Source organism: Pipistrellus hanaki (genome assembly GCF_964339955.1).
Source record: "Pipistrellus hanaki genome assembly, chromosome: 10".
NCBI classification, from domain to species: domain Eukaryota; kingdom Metazoa; phylum Chordata; class Mammalia; order Chiroptera; family Vespertilionidae; genus Pipistrellus; species Pipistrellus hanaki.
The window spans coordinates 47,929,956-47,949,124 of NC_140512.1; the positions used below are offsets into that span (position 1 = coordinate 47,929,956).

The 19,169-nt window shown below is 36.1% G+C and overlaps 1 protein-coding gene across 11 annotated transcripts in view; it reads right to left on the reverse strand.

Moving 5' to 3' along the window:
• The window catches only part of LOC311629024 (putative RNA-binding protein Luc7-like 2), a 63,237-nt gene that overhangs the window by 2,864 nt on the left and 41,204 nt on the right, over positions 1 to 19,169 (reverse strand). For 9 of the 11 annotated variants that reach the window (XM_084896782.1, XM_084896781.1, XM_084896778.1 and 6 more), the window contains 6 exons: positions 17,410 to 17,520; positions 14,750 to 14,893; positions 12,015 to 12,191; positions 10,124 to 10,215; positions 7,218 to 7,247; positions 2,374 to 2,565 (listed from right to left, as the gene is read on the reverse strand). In XM_084896782.1, coding sequence (XP_084752908.1) covers positions 2,374 to 2,565; positions 7,218 to 7,247; positions 10,124 to 10,215; positions 12,015 to 12,191; positions 14,750 to 14,893; positions 17,410 to 17,520 — 746 coding nt within the window. The remainder of the gene's footprint in view (positions 1 to 2,373; positions 2,566 to 7,217; positions 7,248 to 10,123; positions 10,216 to 12,014; positions 12,192 to 14,749; positions 14,894 to 17,409; positions 17,521 to 19,169) is intronic. The other 2 variants (XM_084896784.1, XM_084896780.1) reach the window with 1 other exon arrangement.

Below are 19,169 nucleotides of genomic sequence, written 5' to 3' on the forward strand. Positions count from 1 at the left end.
TAATAGGAAGTAGGAAGCAGGAGAATGAAAATGGGTAACTGTTGCAAGGGAAAGGTCACAAACAGAATATGCTTCTATCAGGGACCAGTATTTCAGCTGAGGCAGGGGAACAACAAATCATTAAAGACCCTTAACTTAGACTTTTACCTTGGAAATTAAACTCAAATATATAGCAATAACTTATAATAACATTTAGGTTTTAATAGCAACTTTCCAATAATTTTTTGTAAAACAAAGACTATTACTTTGAGAGTAACTTGAATATGAAGATTAGAAGTGCTCTAGAGAAAAGCAAAACTTTTACAAAAATAATCCTCTTTAGGACATGCTGGAAATTTAGTAGAGGTATCACGTGTATGGTGGGAAAACGTCCTATACAACTTCATAAATACAGGAAGCAGTAGGGACTAGAACAACACAATCTCAGATGAATAGCCCTTCTATCTCAACCATCATAAAAGAGGTGACAGACACCAGAAACAATGAAAGGTGGGCGGGCTCTCCAGTGAAATTGTCTACCGTCCATCAACCAGCAGAATGATTCCCAAAATTTACAGTGCAGTTAAAATTCATAGAGAATTTTTTAAAATGCATTTTTCCTGGGCATGGCACCGGGCCTAGTTTTAAGAATTTGAGACAAGTGGCAAATCACACCATCAGAAACTATCCCTTATATAAATTCCCTGCTCATTCTCTACATTTGCTGATAATCACTCATCTTTTCCTACCTGGCTTTATCTATTCAAAAGATACCCACTTTATTCAAGTTTTATTATCTATTACCTGAGCCATTTTTTTATTGCTCTGGAATAAACATCTACACTCCTGTATTACTCTATGACATACAGTTTAGCACTTTGTAATATGCTAGGTTTTATATCAGTCTGTTGTCCAAGATCTTATTATTCCTGTGTTCTAACTCACTTGAATAAAGTTGCTCAACTATGTTATATTTGGTATTTTTTACTAGACCTACAATAGAAAGTATACAGTTCTTCCTGATTAAAGTCACCTTAAAAACTTATTGGTTTGCAAAGAGAGAATTTAAATATTCTCACCAAGAACAAAAGAGATAAATATGTGAGGTGATGAATGTGCTAATTAACGGTGAAAATGCTTTTGTAATGTACCTCAAATCACCACAGTGCACACTTTAAATATCTTAGAACTTTATTTGTCAATACCTCAATAAAGCTGGGGAAGAAAGACCTACTTGGACAAATCAAGAATTAATAAATATTGATTGATAGCCTATGAACTAACTCAGCTTGTGAGTGGTCTCAGGGAATGGCTGGTTGGGAATCAAAAAAATCCCAGGAAGTTTAAACAACATTATGTGGATTCTAATATGGTTTTTATGTAGCATAATCCATAGACAATTTAAAACCAGTAGAGACCAGGAACTCAAAAAATTATATGTATGTTTAAGAAGAGTTGCCAAGGCCCGGGCCAGTGTTGATCAGTGTTTGAGCATCAACCTATGAACCGGGAGATCACACACGGTTGATCCCCAGTAGGGACCATGCAGGAGGCAGCAGATTGATGCTTCTCTCTCATCACTGATGTTACTCCCTTTCCCCCTTTCTCTCTGAAAAAAAAAAAAAAAAAAAAAAAAAAAAGTTATCAAGAAAAAAAAAACACTCTAAAGTGTGGCTTATGGGCCACAGAAATGAACTAGCTTAAAGACCATCGTGTAACCTGAGACACTTTGGGAGTTTGGTCTATACAGACCAAGTACTAAGGCTTCACCATATTGTTATCCTTTGTCCCGATGAAATTTCCAGGTCCTTAAACTTACTTTACCCTGGGTCTACACTCCTTGTATCTTATGAATTTTCATGTCAAGGAAGAAGTCTAACTTCTTTAAGATTCTGAATCTGCTCTGTCAAGCTAACTGTATATAACAACGCATACTTATTGTGCAGATTAAACAACAATATACTAGAATGTGTCTGCTCTGCGGAAGTGCACCAGCTCAAAGAAATATGGAAAACAATGTCAAACAAAGCTGAACAATTCAATGAAAGGACTGCCCAGAGTCCCTAATTCATCAATACATACAGAAAAAAAAACTCTAATAAAACTATTGGTACCTAAAATTATTTGCCCATGAAGTACGTCGTCCCCACCCCCACCCTCTGCCAAAAACACACCACGCAGAGAAAAGCATAACTTCTGCACATATTTGTTCCAAATGTCTTACTCTGGCTCATAAGAATATTCTTTCTGAACTATCCATACAATCCAGGAAAAAACTGTTAATACACCCACACACAAATGTGTACATATTATCAGATGCAAGTTTCAAACCAATAGTATTCCAATTCTAAACCATAAAGGTAGTTCCATGTCCTCTTATGGACACCTCAGTACCTCCTCCTGGATCGCTCTCTGCTTCTGTCTCTAGAACTGTGCCCACTTCTCTGGTGGCTGCGGCTGCGACTTCGGCTGCTAGAGCGAGATCTGTGGCGATGGCGCTTCTCTCGAGATTTAGACCGAGTTCTCCTCTTCCGTTCTCGTGACATGGAGCGAGATCGATGTCGGCGATGCTCTCTGGACCTGGATCTACAAAAAACATTTGATTTACTTTTTAGCTTTGTCAACATTACACTGCTCATTGACTAAAGCCTCTCTTTAAACAGAAACTATCCTAGTAGCTTTGCTTAATGCCAATTCTATTCAAGTCAACTAAATCCACACTAAAACTGCTGGTATCCCATATAATCCTATATAATAAAAGGCTAATATGCAAATAGACCAAACACCAGAACCACCAGTTGCTATGACGCACACAGAGGTCAATCAGTAGTGTATAAATTTACATCAGGAATATAAAAAAAAGGAAGAAAACTAATCTATATCACTACTATACATCAGGGATTGCATTATCTAGATGCTTTATGGAGTAAATGTTTCATTTAAACTTATAAGACTTTTAGCATACTTTAGGTAAAGCATGTACCTGATGGACATGGATAGAAGGGAGGGGAGACATGAAAAAAAATATTGTTTAGAATAAGTTTCAGCTCTCTGGATTAGAGAGGTTTTGTATGACCACTAAAGTTTGGCTCAGTGGTTGAGTGTTGACCTATGAACCAGGGGGTCATGATTCAATTCCTGTTCAGTGTACACACTCAGATTGCAGACTCCATCCCTAGTGGGGAGCATGCAGAAGGCAGCCAATCAATGATTCTCTCTCATCACTGATGTTTCTCTCCCTCTCCGTTCCTCTCTAAAATCAATCAATAAAAATATATATATATAAAAAAGAAGTTTGAATGTCCAAAATATACCTAGTCACAGTGTAATCCAAACAGAATTAGACAGCCCATCTAGTGTGGCTTTGTGATTTAGCATCGACCTATTGAATCAGAAGATCATGATTGGATTCCTGGTCAGAGCACATGCCCAGATTGTAGGCTCAATTCCCAATAGGAGGCATGCAGTAGGCAGCCTATGGATTCTCATCATTTCTCTCTCTCTCTCCCTCTCCCTCCCTCTTTACTCCCTCCCTTCTTTCTCCCTTCATACCTCCCTTTATCTATTTCTTTCTGAAATCAATAAAAACATATTATATAAAAAAAAAGCTAGAAGGAAAAACACTTCTGTAATCTCCACTTAAGTCACAAAACTAACTTGTGTGTTGTGTGTGGTGAGGGGATGGCATATGCAGAAGACAGAACTGAGGGAAAACAATGAGAAATAAAGGTATGAAATTTAGAAGAATTACTTAAGTACAAAAACACATTATTCAGGTGTTACATGCGCAAACTGATTTTATTTTCCAATGATTATTTTGTTAAGTGAACTTTAAAAGCATTTAGTGTATGTCAACATTATGGTCAAAGAAAGGCACATACTGTGGACATAACGACCATAATTGAACAGAATATTTCACACTTGAAAAAACATTTCTGGCCCTGTCCAGTGTGGCTCAGTTGGTTGGCATTCTCTCAAGTACCTAGAGGTTGCTGGTTCAATTCCTGGTCAGGGCAATGCCCGTTTTGAGCTCGATCCCCAAAGGGGCATGTAAAGGTAGCCAATCTATGTTCCACTTTTACATTGTTTTTCTTTCTTTCCCCCTTCCCTTCCTCTATCTCTAAAAATCAATAAAAATATTTGTATCATTGATTATGTTTGTTTCACTGATTCAATTACGTTTTTATTGATGTCAAAGAGAGGAAGGGAGAGGGACCGAGAGATGGAAAAATTAATGAGAATCATTGACTGGCTGCCTGCTACACACTCCTAGTTGTGACTGAACTCACAATGTGGGCCAGGAATCAAACCACGACTTCCCCATTTGTAGACCAAGGCTCAACCACTGCACAACACCAGCTAGGCAATAAAAAAAGATTTTTAAAAATATTTCTGATATGAAGCAGGGGGAGCCTTAGTGGTTTGGCTCAGTGGATAGAGTCAGCCTGTAGACTGAAGGGTCACAGATTCGATTCCGGTAAAGGCCATGTACTCTGGTTGGGGCACCTTTGGGAGGAAACCATTTAATGTCTCTCTCTCACATTGATGTTTTCCTGTCTCTTCCTCTCCTACTCTCTCTAAAAATCAATGGGAAAATATCCTCAGGTGAGGTTTAAGAAAACAAATCAAAATTATTTTATTATCCATACTTCTTTGAGCTGGTGCACTTTCGCAGAGCAGATACATTCTAGTACATTGTTGTTTAATCTGTACAATAGGTATGCATTATATACAGTTAGCTTGACAGGGCAGATTCAGAATCTTAAAGAAGCTTGACTTCTTCCTTGCATGAATATTCACAAGATATAATTTTATGCAGGGGAAAGAGCTTAAAATTCATTCAATACAAGTTTTGCCAAACGATATTTTGGTTAATCACTCATTTTGAGCTATTATAATAAATCCATTTCTTTCAATGTATTACTTCATTTATCTTTTTAAACTTACCCATCCTTCAAAAAATATTTACTGGATGCCTGCTGCACTGTTCTTGGTACTAAGAAGATTGTGCTGCAATTACACGGCTGTGCAAGAGTAGGTTTATAGTTGTAAGGGAAACACAAGAGTTTATTCTTGTATTATTACTTATTTATTACTGTATTTTCTACACAAACAATTGTAAACCTACTTTTGACCAACCCATATATGTATTCCAGATATGTGGGCAATAAATAAAAATAGGTCAGGTAGTAAAAAAAGAAATGGAGTATCTTTGGAGGACTTAAACAGAGCTGACACAATTTATTTCACTAATACAAATAATTTAAATATTTTTTTCAACAAAGGTAACCAGCTTGCATTAACCAACCAATAAACAGAATAGTATCATCAATTAATGCTTATACTTCTATTTTGGATTTGAGAAACTCACAACATAAACTAGCTAACCCAACTGGTCCTCTCTATTTACTAATGTCTTAGTTTTTTAGTGTTTTAAGCAGAAAAATAACTGAAAGGTTAAAAACTTCGTAGGGGTATCTAAAAAAATGTAAGGTTTTGCTTTAAAAAAAAAAATTTGTTTTGTCTTGTTTTTTTATTTCAGAGAGAAAGGGAGATATAGAAACAACAATGATGAGAGAAAATCATTGATTGGCTGCCTCTTGCACGCCCCCTACTAGGGATAGAGCCTGTGACCCATGCATGTGCTCTTGACCAAAATTGAGCCCAGGACCCTTCAGTCTGCAGGCCGACCCTCTATCCACTAAGCCAAACCAGCTAGGGCAGGTTTTTCTTTTATAAAGACAAATGCTCCCATTTAGAGGGAAAATTTCTTGGGAAATAGTTAATAAGTTAAGAGTACTTAGAATGTTTAAAAAAAAAAAAAAAAAAAAAAAAAGTCATCCAAACAAGAGGAATACTACAATTTCAAAAAGAATGAGAAAGGGCATTCTAGGTGGGAATAAATTCAGGAGAGAGAGTCAAGTATAAGAATAAGAATGGCAAGTGAGGAATTAAGAACGATAAAGCACACCATATTTTCTCCTTTCTCAGATAGAAAACAATTACCAGTAGCTAGTAAAAATTGTAAAGAAAGGCTTCAAAAAGCCCCTAAATATGTCAAAGAAAAGTGTTATCATGTCCTTTTCCTCTTTAAGGCTGTAAGTGCCCCTTTCAAGCTTTTTGTGATCAGTTACCAAGTAAGTACTAACTCATATAAAGTCAAGATGGAGGCATAAACTAAACATTTTATTTTTAATATGTTTTTATTGATTTTTGAGAGAGAAAGGGAGGAGAGAAAGAGAAAAACATCGATATGAGGAACAGAGATCAGCTGCTTCCCATTTGCACTTCGACAGGGCATTTTCGTATGCGCCCTGACCAGCAATCAAAATGGTAGCCTTTCAGTGCACAGTACACACTGGCCAGGGCTAAACTAAACATTTTAGTTTCCTTTACTAATCCGCCATGAACCTCTCATTCAAAAATATATCCAATTACTTAACCTACCTACATTTTCAACAGGTACATTTCTTAGAATGTTTCTTAGATGCCCCACCCAAATTTAAAAGAAAAAAAAAATTCCTGTCACATATTTATCCTGAGCTTCTAAAGGAGATTTTAAAGAAATACTCTGGCCCTAGCTGGTTTAGCTCAGTGAACAGAGCATTACCTACGGACTGAAGCATCCCAGTTTCAATCCTGGACAAGAGCACATGCCCGGGTTGCAGGCTCGATTCCCAGGAGGCAGCCAATAAACTATTCTCTCTCATCATTGGTGTCTCTATCTCTCTCCCTTTTTCTCTGAAGTCACTAAAATTTTAAAAGTTTACTTCGCTTAAAAAAAAAAAAGTGCACACAAATGCCAATTTAAAAAAAAAAAAGGAAGAAATACTGTAGCCCAGCCACTGTGGTTTAATGGTTGAAAGTTGACCTATGAACCTGGTGATTATTAACCAATTTATGATTCTGATCATTGATGTTTCTATCTCTCCCTTCCCTCTGAAATCAACAAAAATTTAAAAAAGTAAAAAAATATTCTGAAATGTTTTAAGTTTTCCCCCTAACTCCAGGGCACTGTTTATATAATTTTACTTTGATAAAACTAAACTATAGTGCATGGGTATCTTCTGAATAGTTTGTTCTTAAAAGATATTTCTTGAACTACAAAAATATTAAGTGTACTAATCTATTTTCGTTCATTTTTAAAAGGCATTTTAACTATAATACCCATATTTGAAAAACAACAACAACAACAACAAAAAAAACCAGCTTCACTACTTAATTTGTATTATACCTACCTTTTGGGATTCTTGCTATGTGATCGAGACCTAAAAAAACAAAACAAAACAATCTATTTTTTAGAAAAGTAACTAAAAATGAGAATAAGTACGCTGGACTGTTAAAAATTATTCTTCCCGATTTGTAATTTTATGTTAACTTTATAAATATAAGGCATATGTATGCACAGAAACATTTTCAAAATACACCACGAACTCTACAGACTTCCCCACCTTGGCATATGAATTCTCTTAACTAAGAAACCTGGTTCTTAACACAGCACATCCCAACTCACTAATTCTCCAGAAACCACTTACTTTCCAACCCTGGAAAAATCTTTGGTATCTGTCATTTCTTCCTTCCCTCTGGGAGCGGAGTAAAATGTCTATGATCTGAGTTGCATACACTTTGGATGTGCAAACTCATACTATAAACCCTAGAACACCCAAATCAATCTTAAGACGTTTCCCCTCCTGTTTTCTCCCTCCCTCCAATTTCTTCTCAACCAAGGATATGTTTTATTGATTTTTGGGAGAGAGAGAAGTAGAAAAAAAAAGAGAAACATCAATGTGAAAGAAAATACTGATCAGCTGCCTCCTGCCTGTACCCCAACTGGGGATTGAACTGGAAACCTTTTGGTATACAAGATGACATGTCAACCAACTGAGCCACCAGGCCAGGGGGCACAACATGTTTAATATGACATATGACATTGACATAAAACGCTCTTACATTTCCTAGCATACAATTAACATTTAATAAATAGTAATAGCCAATATTATAGTGTTTTTGTGGAGACTAGATAGTTGAAGCATGGCTTTGGAATCAGCCTGATCTTTCAACTCTGGTTCCACCATTCACCATCTGTGTGACCTTGGCAGACATACATATTCCCCTCAGCTTAGTTTGTCGTTGGTAAAAGAAGGATAGTAATATCAATTTCACAGGGGAATTTTAAGGATTAGATGAACTGCTAGAGATAAATTCTTAGCACAGTGCCAAGAAAATGGCACTCGGAAGTAATAATTTTTACCATTACCTTTTTCAGTACCATAGCTATTGTATAATCCTATCTGGTGTAATTTTGAACTTACTTGCAATTTCCTCATCTTCCATACTTAGCTATAATACTTAAGTTCATATACAGATAAAAAATTTTTTAAAAGCATTACTGAAATACATTGCATTTATAATTATTGTTTAGCCAAAATCGATTTGGCTCAGTGGATAGAGCGTCTGCCTGCAGACTCAAGGGTCCCAAGTTCGATTCCAGTCCAGGGCACATCCCCAGTAGGGGGTGTGCAGGAGGCAGCTGATCGGTTTCTCTCTCATCGATGTTTCTAGCTCTCTCTCGTTTCCTCTCTATAAAAAATCAAATGTATATATAATTATTGTTTAAAAGAATTTGTCAAGTGGCAACAGAAAAGATGCAATGTACTTTCTTGTCATCTACAAATGTGAAAATGTATTTCTGCAAAGAATATTTTTTTCTCATTAGATTTACCTCAGTTGAATCATTTATATTAATGGCCCTACATTCAGTTGAATTTTAAGTTAAACTGAGATTTCTAATGCCATTTATATTGTTTTAAATATTACAATATAGGGCAATATCACCATCTGAGCACACAAAAGAGAATAGAGCTAAAGCTCTGAGGTGAAATTTATGATAAATGAAGAACATATTCATCAGTGGAGGAATGACAGCACTTCCCCAAAGGGAAGATGGCCCAGCCACATGGTTCAGTGGCTTAGAGTCATCCTATGAACCAGGAGGTCACGGATTGATTCAGTCACAGCACATGCCTGGGATTGCAAGCTCGATCAAAAGTAGGGGGTGCAGGAGACAGCCAATCAATGATTCTTTCTCATCATTGATGTTTCTTTTCTATCTCTTTCCCTCTTGAATTCAATAACAATTTAAAAAAAATAAAAAATAAAAACTCAGAGGAAGTTGGCATGACCTATACATATTATCAAGGGTAAGGCATTTAAATTTCAGAGATGTGTAATACAATTAAGGAAACACTATAAATTAGAACTACAGGTGAATCATTTGTGGCATACCTGCCCATCCTAAAATTGTTGAAGTTATGAACAAGACATACAAAAAATGTTGCCACCAGAATACCAAGCAATTTGTTGATAATGAATAAAAGTAACCCAGAACATTTAAACACTGTAAATATGAAGAGTTATATGATTCTATCAACCAATACCAATATAAAAATAACTATTAATACGAATTAAAAATAATTTACCTATTATTGAATAAACATTTTAAAAGTTTATAGCTCCTATAATTGAGTGTAGAATGAAAGTAAATTTAATCAATGAAACAAAAAATCCAAACCTTTTATCAAGCATAAAATAGATCATAAAAAAGTTCCATGCCAACCTGGTACAAATCTATCCCATCATGAAAATCAGTGGGTTGGAAAGAGCTTTTTTATATAGCTTACAAAACAAAGATGTGACTCTCTCTCTATTACTGCTTCAATATACTTGGAAGGAAAAAAGGACTTTGACTTTAATGGCCATTACATTAACATACTTGCACATTGTTTTGCATGGTAGCATTTTAAAGAGTAAACAAAAATTTCCCATGTCTACATTTGTTAACATCTAAAATCTTTTTTTTTTTTTTAATATATTTTATTGATTTTTTATAGAGAGCCAGAAACGTCGATGAGAGAGAAACATCGACTAGCTGCCTCTTGCACACCCCCCACCGGGTTGATGTGCCCGCAACCAATGTACATGCCCTTGACCGAAATCAAACCCGGACCTTTCAGTCCGCAGACCGACGCTCTACCGCTGAGCCAAACCGGTTTCGGCAACATCTAAAATCTTATACCACTCACATCTCAAATTAGAAACAAGGATTTTCAACTTCCAATACTTAAGACTATTAATTACTCCATACCTCCTCAACTTTTCCCTTTCTTCTCTCTCCCTTTCTTCTCTTCGCTTCAGGCGTTCCTGGTTTCTTTTCTCCTGTTTCTCAGCTACAACTCTCTTAAAAACAAAAAACAAAAAACAACTGAGTTTTTAAATAGTAATAAATAAGAAGCATTATTTATTGGGTCCATTCTTAATGAGCATTATCCTAAACTTTAGCCAGATCTGGTTTCCAATATTGTACAAGTAACATTAAAATCTGCTAATAACAATTCAATTTTAAAAATATATATTTATTAGTTTTTTTTTCAGAGAGGAAGGAAGAGGGATAGAGAGTTAGAAACATCGATGAGAGAAGAAGGTACATGCCTTTGACCGGAATCAAACCCGAGACCCTTGAGTCCACAGGCCAACGTTCTATCCACTGAGCCAAACTGGTTAGGGCAACGATTCAATTTTGGTAAGACTTACAAATCTGGTTTCTAAAATCTTTCCTCTTAAATTTATAAAATGTCATGGTCCTCCATGACTTCTTTTATTTATTTATTTATTTTTTAAGTTACTTATTGAGTTTTAGAGAGAAGTAGGAGAAACACTGATTTGTTGTTCCACTATTTGTGCATTCTGGTTGCTTACTGTATATACCCTGACCAGGGATCAAACTCGCATGGTGGCGTACCAGCATGACACTCTAACGGAGCTACCAAGCAAGGGCCTTGGGCCTTCATGACCTCTTAAAATTTGAAAATTAATTCTATAATTTTTCTCCTCTGAATACTTTCTAGCATTACTTTGCATTTTTTTTTTTAAAGAAATCAACCATTGCCAAAACCAGTTTGGCTCAGAGGATAGAGCGTAGGCCTGCAGGCTGAAAGGTCCTAGGTTTGATTCCGGTCAAGGTTGTGGGCACATCCCCAGTAGGGGGTGTGCAAGAGGCAGCTGATCGATGATTCTCTCTCTTCCTCTCTGTAAGAAATCAATAAAATATATTAAAAAAAATAAATCTTTCCAAGCTTTAAAAAAATAAAAAATAAAATAAAGAAATCAACCATTATAAATCACAAACTCCCATGCTCTATGATTTCCAATATAGAAATGTTTTGTGTCACTTCCATTACCACCCTGATGCTGCTGTTTGAAAAACAGTAAAATGCTAAACTGTTCTGTTGCTAGGTTTATCTGCAAAGACTCCCAAGTAGGTACCATTTGCTATACTGAAACTCATTTTGTCATTCTTTTAAAATTTACCTGAGCGAGATCATCTTAGCTACTCAGAATAGAGAGAGCACACTATTAACTACAATATTCATTCGCTCTGTTTATGTTTGCGTCTTCAGAAATACCTTTTTTGTTTGCTTATCATTTCAAAAGAACTCAGCAGATGAGTAAGAATTTGTTGCCTTTCTCAGAATAGCTTACTTATTTGATAGTGATTATCCTTTTTAAAAAAATAGGTTTCATTCTAACTCCTTTCTGAAATGGGGGCAGGAGTGTAAAATAAAACTAGAGGTCCTATCAGCTTGCTATATAGTGAAGAACTGCAAAATATTTCAACTAAATATTCGGTTCATTTTCTCAAACTTCCTTTAAAGTAAATATTATTTTATAGGGGGGAAAAAAGAGAGAAAAACTTAGGGGCTTTGTATAGAAGAATTAGTTTAAAACCAGTATGCAATATTTCTACTCTATTATATTCAACTACTACCTCCAAGAATAGGGGAATAGTATTTAAAGGTCTGTCTCTCAAACATTATCCATTAAACCAGCTGGTATCTCCATTTGAAATCCTACACTAACTATCCAGTATGAATTGTGAAAGAGACTCACAGTCAAGATTACTATACAAAAAGACAACTAATACAGATCAAAAGAATGGTTAAATTAGATAAAGTGATATTATTAATTTAACAATATACCTTTAATTCTTCAAGCTTCTCTCTTATTTCAATAAATCCCAGGTGCAGTTTACCCCCAAAATGATCAGCCAGTCGTCTGTCATTATCATGAAGACCTAAATAAGCAGAGCAGACTTCACAGACTCGAAGTTTCTGCTGTTGGAAACTGGAAGCTGGCATAGAATTCCGATACACTTCCTAGACAAAAGTAAAAAACAATGTTCATACAAACTTCAATGAACATCATACAATTAAACAAAATACACTTTTCTAAAGAACAAAATGTTTTCTAATGAATATACAAAGCATGGCTATTTTGTCATGAAAACTCTAGATTCCCCATAACACCCCCATCCTCTGTCTCAGGACCTCTTCACTAGGAATAAAAAATAAAAAAATAAATTGAGCCCCAAATACATTTTACCAAGAACTACTGTATCTACCATGATCCAGAACACAACTTTCTGAAAGTTTTTCTCAATGTTCTGTTTTCTATAATTGTTGTTAAAAATGAGCTGTAGCAACCCCAAAACTATTGATATTTATCAGTGAAGGATCAAGGAAGTAGAAGTTGCCCATGCTTGCAGAGAAGGCATGCACATCTTCTATATCATTACAGCTTACTTCCACTGCCTTCTTTCTTACACATCCCTTTGGAAATGAGGATGGGGCATACAAATAATAAACTTCATACAAAAAATAATAGTTTATAAGACAAAAGATGAAAAATGCCTTACTGAAATTTAGATATCTTATACCGAACCATTTTATTTATATCTTTCCATTATCAATGAAATAATTAATACTAGTAGGTTTGTATATTCACTGTATCCTTTTTTCCTTATTGACAGAATTCTGCTCTTTGTTCTGAGCATACACAGTTAAAAACATTTCTAAGCTTCTCTGTAGCTTTGACTAAAGAGATATAGATATAAGTGAACATTGCTGGATATAATCTATTGAAAAGTTCTTTAAAAGGAAGTAAGTAACCAATAACCTGTGAATCAAAAAGTGATGGGAAACAGAATATTTACCATTTCCAAGTGTCAATACCAAACACTAACATAGTAACATCACAGTTATAGGACAAACGACTAACATGTGCCTTCTAACAGGATGTAACATAACTTTAGTGGTATTCCTGACAAAAGTCAGATAAACCCAAACTGAAGGATATTTTACGAAACAAATACGTGATCAGTTCATTTCTACAGTACATGGGATAACACAGTAAAAACTAATCTCTTGAGCTTCTTGCATATTTTCCATTTTGTTTAGTGTAATACCATAAACATTAATTAATAAATGGCACCCAAATGATTCTCTCATCACTGATGTTTCTCTCTCCCTCTCCCTTCCTCTCTCTGAAATCAATTAAAAAAAATATATATATATATATATATATAAAATGATGTTTCTAATACTGTATTATGAATATGACTTGGAATACTGTATGCCGTTAAAATTTTATAATTATTCATTAGTGTCTAGACTAGGCTACTGTGAAGCAATCTTATTGATCACACTAGGCCTGAGATTTTTTAACCGATATGCTGCAAAAATTTTTAAACATGCGATACCCGACTATCAGAAGACAGTATTGATGTTGGTACTGCAGATGAAGCAGATGACAAACTTACAGTATCGATAAATACAGTGTAGTACTATATTTTCATTTCACTACTTTTTTTGTAAGAATATAGTATATAATACATATAACATACAAAATCTGTGTTAATCAACTGTTTATGGTATCATAAATAGTTGGAGAAGGAGAAAAGGGAAGGGTAGGTGGGAAGAGGAGGGGACAGGAGGTCGAGAGAAGGAGGAGGAGGGGAAGGGAGGAGAAAAGAAATCACAAGCAATAATAGGTAAATATTTTTAATTTAATTACAATGAAAATCTGTGGGATGCAGCTATAGTTGTGCTTAGAAGAAAACATATAACATTAAATGATCTTAAATCAATGACCTAAGCTTCTGCCTTAAAGCTATAATAACAAATTAAACCCAGGTATGATACAGTTACAAGCAATGGAGACTACTGCAAAAGTGGAAAATACAATCTCATATGAAGGCATTCAATTTCTTAAAAAAACAAAATAGAATTTAGGGTCAAACATAATAGAACTTCGTGTGCATGTTATCAGATTTAACTGTGCTATGGAGGAAGAGCTGAGGGTCACAAGGTGCTAGCAGACTGTACTGAGGTGGGAAGAGTTGCATGGATGTAAAATGGAGAATAGGGTATCACAGTAACCAGATATATGCAGAGTATGTGTGCATGCACAAACACAAATGACTGCTATGTGTGACTAGCTAGTTCAATTGATTTTACTTACCAGCTATAAATTTCATATCAATGGCTACAAATTCCAAAACCCACTAATTTTGATATATAACCCATTAGTATGATATGGACTAGTTATGTATGTTCTAAGAAGTAGATACTGCCCTGGCCAGTTTTGTTCAGTGGTTAGATTGCAGGTCTGGGGGCCAAAAAGTTTTTGGTTCAATTCCAGGTCAAGGGCACATTACCTGGTTACAGGTTCAATCCCTGGCCCTGGTCAGGACTCAAGCGGGAGACAAACAACTGATATGTCCCTTTCACATCAATGTTTCTCTTCTCTTCTCTTTCTCTCCACCCCCTACTCTCTCTAAAAATAATGAAAAAAATATCCTTACTCCTCCAGTGAGGAATTAAAAATAAAGTATAGATGATAAGACTCTACAGATCAACATTAAGAATTTAGTTACCTCTGCTTCTCTTTTCTTTGCCCGTGCTTTCTCTACTTCATCCATTACTTTTTGAGATTCTTCCACATTTCCTTCAGCTCCTAGTTGTTCCACCTTAGCCAACAATTTACCAATTTCTTCATTTAACTCATGAACACGTTCTGCCTAAAAGTAACAGAAAAGAACATCATGAATAAAGAGCAAAGAATCAAAGTTCAAAATATTTCAGAAATGCTCAGAAAAGAGTGATTATATGAGGCAAAATAATTATAAACAATGCTTTCTGAGCACATCATAAATTCGTGAGACATTTTTTGAGCTTGCCTCCTTCACTTCGGTCAAGTCAGGGATACATCTGATCTTTAAACTATCACTTTGCAACCTCGGCTTTCGCAGTGTATTCCAAGAATAAAATACCCTTTCTCCTTGGGATGCCATCCCTTTACCTCACTTGCCTGCCTAGTCAATCTAGTCACTGAACAAGATCCAACGGGAGTCTATTCTGTGAAGTGCTCTTGACCAATCACAGTATTTCACCTCCAATTACACACAAAAGCAAAGAGCCAAATCCTCTTTTGTGTTACCTTTGCATTTTTTACGATAATTACTTTTATATATATCATACCACATTAAAGATAGCCATCTATATTTCCCATCTTTGTATTTCCAATGCCCAACAAACAGCATTAGCTCAAATATTAGTTAAATATATAAACTGGTGCTGGTGAATTCTCTTTGAAGCAAAGATATACTTTAGATATCTGGCAAGTCAGTTACTAGGTCTACAATTCTGGTTTTATTATTTCAGCTGAATCTACTTCTTCATCTGAGTAGTAGAGATTTAATATCTCACAAAGATATGAGAAACAAGAAAATAAGTTAGTGGTTGCTAGGGGGTAGGAGAAAGGGCGGTTAACATGAGGGAGCCTTGTGATGATAATGCTACAATTAAGGTAATTATTATAGTACTAGAGGCCCGGTGCACAAAATTCGTGCACGGGGTAGGGAGTGTCCCTCAGCCAGCCTGCACCCTCTCCAATCTGGGACCCCTCAAGGGATGTCCGACTCACAATCCAGGACTACTGGCTCCCAATTGCTTGACTCCCTGCTTTCCTGATTTTCCCTAACTGCTTCTGCCTGCCAGCCTGATCACCTCTTAACCACTCCCATGTCAGCCTGACTGATGTCTAACTGTTCCCCTGCCAGCCGGTTTGCCCCCAACTTCCCTCCTCCACCCCTAACTGCCTTCCCATGCAGGCTTGATTGCCCCCAACTGTACTTCCTTGCAGGCCTGGTCCCTCCCAACTGCCTTCCCCTTCTGGCTATCTTGTGGTGGTCATCTTGTGTCCACATGGGGGCAGCCATCTTGTGTATTGGATGGTCAATCTGCATATTACTCTTTTATTATTTAGGATAGAGGCCTGGTGCATGGGTGGGGGCCAGCTGGTTTGCCCTGAAGGGTGTCCCGGATCAGGGTGGGGATTCCCTTGGGGTGTGGGGAGGACTGAGCGAAGGGCCTATGGTGGTTTGCAGGCCAGCCACGGCCCCTGTTAACCCAAGCAGAGGCCCTGGTATCTGGAATTTATTTACCTTCTACAATTTAAACTTTGTAGCCTGGAGCAGAGCCAAGCCTCTTGCTTGCTCAGTGGCGGCAGCCATTTCTGTTGGAATTTGTTTACCTTCTATAATTGAAACTCTGTAGCCTTGAGTTGAGGCTTAGGCCAGCAAGGGCAGGCTGAAAGCTTGGCTTCCTTCATTGCTGGGGAAACGCCTCCCTCCTGCTCTCTTTGGCTGTAGCCATCTTGGTTGAGTTTATTTGCATATTCACTCTGATTGGCTGGCGTGCGTGGCTTGTGAGTGTAGCAGAGTGATGGTTGTTAATTTGCTTATTACTCTTTTATTAGGTAGGATTTATCCAATTTGCACATGTGATAAAACCGCATAGAGCTACACACACAAAAAAAGTAAATGCATGCATAACTGGAGAAATCTGAATAAAATACAAGGACTGGACCAATATTAATTTATTGCCTTTGACACTATACTGGTTGTATAAGATATCTTAACATAAGGAAAAGCTATAGGAAGAGAACATAGAATTTCCCATTTTGTCTTTGTAAGCTTCTGTGAATGTAATTTTTCAAAATTAAAAGATGATGCCGAAACCTGTTTGGCTCATTGGGATAGAGCGTTGGCCTGCGGACTGAAAGGTCCCAGGTTCGATTCCGGTCAAGGGCATGTGTACCTTGGTTGCAGGCACATCCCCAGTAGGGGGTGCGCCAAGAGACAGCTGATCGATGTTTCTAACTCTCTATCCCTCTCCCTTCCTCTCTGTAAAAAATCAATAAAATGTATTAAAAAACAAACAAACAAACAAAAATGATGAAACTATATTCTGTACTATAGAAAAAATTGATGCTCTAGCCTGCTTGGCTTAGTGGATACAGAGTTGGCCTGTGGACTGAAGGGTCCAGGGTTCCGATTCCAGCCAAGAGTACATGCCCAGGTTATGGGCTCAATCCCAGTGGGGGGCATGCAGGAGGCAGCCGATCGATGATTCTTTCTTTTTCCCCCTGATGATTCTTATCATTGATGTTTCTATCTCTCCCTCTCCCTTCTTTTCTGAAATCAATAAAGAAATATATTAATAAATAAAAAATAAATAAGATTGAAATTGTTACCTTTGCTGCCACTTCAGCACTAATCTCTTCTTGAGTTTCTGCTAATCTTTTCTTGGCCACTTCTGTTCTTCTATCACAATCAGCAATAAATGACTGCAGATGATCCATAGCCTACATAGTTCAATTAAAAAACAATTATTTCCAGAAAAATCAACTTTCTTCAGAAATATCTTTACTCAAAAATTACACTTTTAAATCAGTAAGACATATCTGTGGGTGAGCAATTTTAAAGCAAGTGATCAAGAATATCACTTTCTACCTGACAGTTGTGGCTAATATTCACATTTTATTTACATATATGTATGTATGTGTATGTATAATTTAAAATGTGTTTTATTTAAAAACATAAATTTACCTGGCACATATCAAATTCTAAAAATAGTTGGTTAACCCCAAAATTAATTGAAGGTGAAAAGCAGGAAAGAAACCAGAAGAAAATTATAGAGAACTCATCACCCAAGAGTAGGGAAGGCCTTTCTAATTAATCCAATAGAGATTTAAAAAAGATTAATAAAATAACTAAAAATATTCTACAAGGCCCATAACTACCAAAAGAAAAACGGGCTGAAACCGGTTTGGCTCAGTGGATGGAGCGTTGGCCTGAGGACTGAAAGGTCCCGGGTTCGATTCCCGTCAGGGGCATGTACCTTGGTTGCGGGCGCATCCCGCAGTGGGGGGTGTGCAAGAGGCAGCTGATCGATGATTCTCTCTCATCGATGTTTCTAACTCTCTATCCCTCTCTCTTCCTCTCTGTGAAAAATCAATAAAAAATATAAAAAAAGGAAGAAAGAAAGAAAGAAAAACAGGGGAGTGGGGGAGGAATGCAAAATATTATCTGAGGGAAGGGCTCATTTTCATAGTATGTCAAGTTAGTACAAATCAACTAAAAATAAATGTTGACATCAAAGATTAACCAATAGCAAAAAATTTGTAAACTGACAGTGCACTAAAAAAGAAAATATAAACAGATCTTAAATATATGAAATATGTTCAAATTCACTCTTAAGAGAAATGCAGTTTAAAACTACACTTATATTACACATTTCATCTATCAAAGTTGCAAATAAATCTAGAAAACACACTATGTGGCCAGATGTGAAGTAGATAATCTCATATACTATTGGTGGGAGTATAAATTGATAATTATACTGAAAGCAACTTGGCAAAATTACTCTGACTCAGTTATTCTATTCTAGAAACTTACTCTATATACTTGATAAGTAAAAATGCATTACCATACTATAATAGAAAAAGACTGAAAATAACCTAAATTTTCACACCCTTACAGATAGAAAATTTCTGCTGTATTTTATGCCATGTGTATAAATCATAACCCAAACCAAATAAAATGCCAATATCCTCACTTACAAAAGGTAGCATAAGATTTATGCTTATCAGTATGTTTTATGTAATGCTGATTGGTATATTTTATGTAAATATAAAAAAAAGTTTCCCTATTTTAATACAATTCTCATGTTTTAAAAAAGTGCTCACATATACTAAAACTAGAACTATATAGAGATTAGCATGACTCGTGGTTCAAGGATGACACCCAAATTCATGAACTGTTCCATAATTTTAAAAAAGAAAAAATATTTAAAGAACACACACACACACAGTATAGGGAGATTTTGAGCCATTCAGATTTCTAAATGGTATCTCCTGTAATAATTCTTGTTTTACATTAAAAAACAACATTGTCCTTAATACTCTCCCTCTCTATGTGTATATTTACAGTACAAAAATATGAGTATTGCTCA